Here is a 3,661-nt window from a genome sequence, read left to right as displayed (position 1 = left end):
TCTGGGTATATGCCCAGAAGAGGTATTGTTGGGTCCTCCGGTAGTACTATGTCCAATTTTCTGAGGAACCGCCAGACTGATTTCCAGAGTGGTTGTATAAGCTTGACTGCTTTTTCCAAATGATGGTATCCATTTTCTTACAGAATCTTTCCAGTTTCATGGGATCCCATTTTTTAATTGTTGATCTTAGTGCATGTGCTAATGGTATTCTGTTCAGAAAATCTATGAGTTTAAAGCTGTTCCCCACTTTCCCTTCTATCAGCTTCAGTATACCTGGTTTTATGCTGAGGTCTTTGATCTATTTGGAGTTGCATTTTGTGCATGTTGATAAAAATTTATCTATTTGCATTCTTCCATATGCAGCCATCCAGTTTGACCAACACCATTGTTGAAGATATTCTCTTTCTTTCCAATATGTATTTTTGGCTTTTTTATGGAAAAGCAAGCATCTGTCCATAGGTGTGTGAGTTTCTATCTGGGCTGTCAATTCAATTCCATTTATCAGTCTCAACCACTGAGCTATCTCTACAGACCTTCTATTTATGGTTTAGTTTTCATGTGATATATCCTAATACACAGATGGAGTTTTGGATTCTTTGTTTTCAAAAGGTTATGAGTTGTATGTCGGTCTGTGCATGCTGCCATAGAGCTGAGTTCAGAAACATCACATTACTCTCTTCTTGATTCTGAGTAAGGTCTTGGTCTTGAAGTTGCCCTTATTCAATTTGAGTTGCTAAGCCACAGCAAGTAGATGCCTATGAGAGTCAGCTGGCTTTATCCAGTCCTTAGCTTCAGATGGCACTAAGTACCTCAGATGTGATGTCACTGTAACCATTACTCTTATTTTTTTAAATGAAGGAGATTAGATTTACTGAGGAACAACAGAAGGATAATCAGATTTTTGAGAAACCCAAGACAGAAGATGGGCTCTCATCTGTAGCTGGCTCAGAGAAGAGTAAAATTGAAAGGATTAACTTTGGGAAAAGTCATATGACCAAAAGATTGGAGCCAAGCTTAAACTGGAGAGCAACTGTGGATTACAAAGAGTAAGCTGTTGTTTAAATGAGTTTTCTGATGCATCTTTAATCACTACATATTTGCCTATTTTTTCCTGGAATTGTATGTCATGTTAGAAAATACAGTGTGTATTCCCATGTCTTTCTTGTTTGATTCCCTTTTCCTTCTTTACATATCCCAAATGGAAAAACATAGTGGCAAGAGTGCTTGCACTTGGACCACTGTGATAATAGTAAAACACTGGTTACTTTTGTGTAGTAGGTTAAGTAGGAACAAGCGATATGAGGTAAAAATGATGCTAAATACACTGGGAAATATCATGGCATAATAACATGTAATGATAGGGAAAAGGTTATGATCACATTGACATGGAGTTCACCAGAAAAACTTTTGTAGCAATAGTGTAAGCAGAACTTAATACTTTAAGAAGGATGGAGTCTCAACAGTGTTAACAGATCTATATAAAGTGGATACTGGGATACTGACTTAGTTAGGGTTGTTATTGCTATGATGAAACACAATTACCAAAAGAAATTGGGGGGGGGCAAGTGTTCATTCATTCATACTTCCAGATAACAGTTCATTGTCAAAAGTAGTGAATGCAGGAACTCATATAGATCAGGACCTTGTAGGTAGGAACTGATGCAGAAGCTATGAAGGGGTGCTGCTTACTGGCTTGCTCAGTCTGTTTTCTTATAGAACCCAGGACCACAACCCAGGGGTGGCCCCACCATCAACCGAACCCTCCCTCATCAATCACTAATTAATAAAATGCCCTACAGTCTTTCTACAGCCCAATCTCATGGAGACATTTTCTCAATTGAAGTTCCCTTCTCTCTGATGATTTTTAGATTGTGTCAAGTTGAGGTAAAATTGTCCAGTGGACATACTAAACATAAGAAAATAGTAAAGATTAAGAATTATTGCTACTCAAAGATTGAGAAGACAGCTTAACCAATAAAGTGTTTGCCTTGCAAGAGTGGAAAACCTGACTTTAATTCACAAAACTCAAAAGCAGAAACAAAACAGAGCAGATATAGTGGTGTATGCTTGTAATTCCACTGGTGGGGAAATGCAGATAGGCGAATCCCTGGAATTTGCTGGCCAGCCAGCATAGTCTATTTGCTGGATTCCAGGCCAGCAAGAGACCCTGTTTCAAATAAAAGGTGACAGTGCTTGGGGAACAGCACACACACACACACACACACACACACACACACACACACACACAGGGTTGTCCTCTGGCCTCCAAATGCATGTGAACACACGTGTTCACCTACATATATGGAATATACATGTATTTGTAGATGCATCCCCCCTCAAACACACACACACACACACACACACACACACACACACACACATATACACACACACATGAACACTTAAACATGCATGCACACACACTCACATATGCACATACAAGTGTGTGTGTCATGGCCTCTCAAATTTGGTGGTTGTCAGAAGTTCCTAGAGTAAATTAGTCATGTTTTCATTACTCTAACAAGAAACCCAATTTATTTAAATTACAAAGAAGAAATACTCAATTATGGGTCATGATTCGCTGGCACAACATACTGAAGCTCAGTTTCGTAATATATTTATTTAGCCACAAAAGCTCTGTAAAGGATAGCCAAGAGGAAAAACAAGGAAAATTGGAAAAGTCATCATCTACGTCTGTTACCCCGAGCCGTGCACAGTTACATCGGTAAGTTTTGGATGGTATGGTCATGTCCTTATAGCCACCCATACAGAATGGCCAACTGCCATGCTGGTTAAAGGTCTCCTTAGTACTATACCAGGGACCCGGGGTACTTAACATACTGATGGTTACTAGTGATGCCAGTAAAAATGAGGGTGATGGTGTGCTTTAAGTATATTCTAGGATGCACTTCGAATGCAGCTGTGTGGATCAGAGGTCGGGCTTGCTATGTACCAAGGAAAGAAATACATCTAAGAGGTAGATCAATGGACTAGAATTGAAGACCCAGAAATGAACCCATATACCTATGGTCACTTGATCTTTGACAAGGGAGCGAAAACCATCCAGTGGAAAAAAAAAAACAGCAGCAGGTTATCATGTAGAAGAATGCGAACTGATCCATTCTTCTCTCCTTGCACAAAGTTAAAGTCTAAGTGGATCAAAGAACTCCACGTAAAACCAGAGGCACTGAAATTTATAGAGGAGAAAGTGGGAAAATGCCTCAAAGATATGGGCACAGGGGAAAGATTCCTGAACAGAAAGGCAGTGGCTTGTGCTGTAAGATCAAGAATCCACAAATGGGACCTCATAAAATTGCAAAGCTTCTGTAAGGCAAAAGATACTGTCAATAAGACAAAAAGGCCACAAACAGATTGGGAAAGAATTTTTACCAATCCTAAATCTGATAGGGGACTCATATCCAATATATACAAAGAGCTCAAGAAGCTAAACTCCAGAAATTCAACCCCATTAAAAAATGGGGTACAGAGCTAAACAAAGAATTCTCAACAATGGAATACCTAAGGGCTGAGAAGAACTTGGAAAATGTTCAACATCCTTAATCATCAGGGAAATGCAAATCAAAACAACCCTTAGATTCCACCTCACACGAGTCAGAATGGCTAGGATCAAAAATTCAGGCGACATCAGATGCTGGCGAGG

At 39.5% G+C, this 3,661-nt stretch overlaps 1 protein-coding gene across 1 annotated transcript in view; it reads left to right on the top strand.

The window, feature by feature from the left end:
- The window catches only part of Armc4 (armadillo repeat containing 4), a 178,828-nt gene that overhangs the window by 18,014 nt on the left and 157,153 nt on the right, over positions 1 to 3,661 (top strand). Inside the window, exons 9-10 of the mRNA XM_021214791.2 lie at positions 859 to 1,046; positions 2,627 to 2,725. Coding sequence (XP_021070450.1) covers positions 859 to 1,046; positions 2,627 to 2,725 — 287 coding nt within the window. The remainder of the gene's footprint in view (positions 1 to 858; positions 1,047 to 2,626; positions 2,726 to 3,661) is intronic.

This window comes from Mus pahari, chromosome 15 (assembly GCF_900095145.1).
Source record: "Mus pahari chromosome 15, PAHARI_EIJ_v1.1, whole genome shotgun sequence".
NCBI lineage: Eukaryota > Metazoa > Chordata > Mammalia > Rodentia > Muridae > Mus > Mus pahari.
The sequence above is the reverse complement of the archived record's forward strand: the minus strand, read 5'-3'. Positions and strand labels throughout refer to the sequence as shown.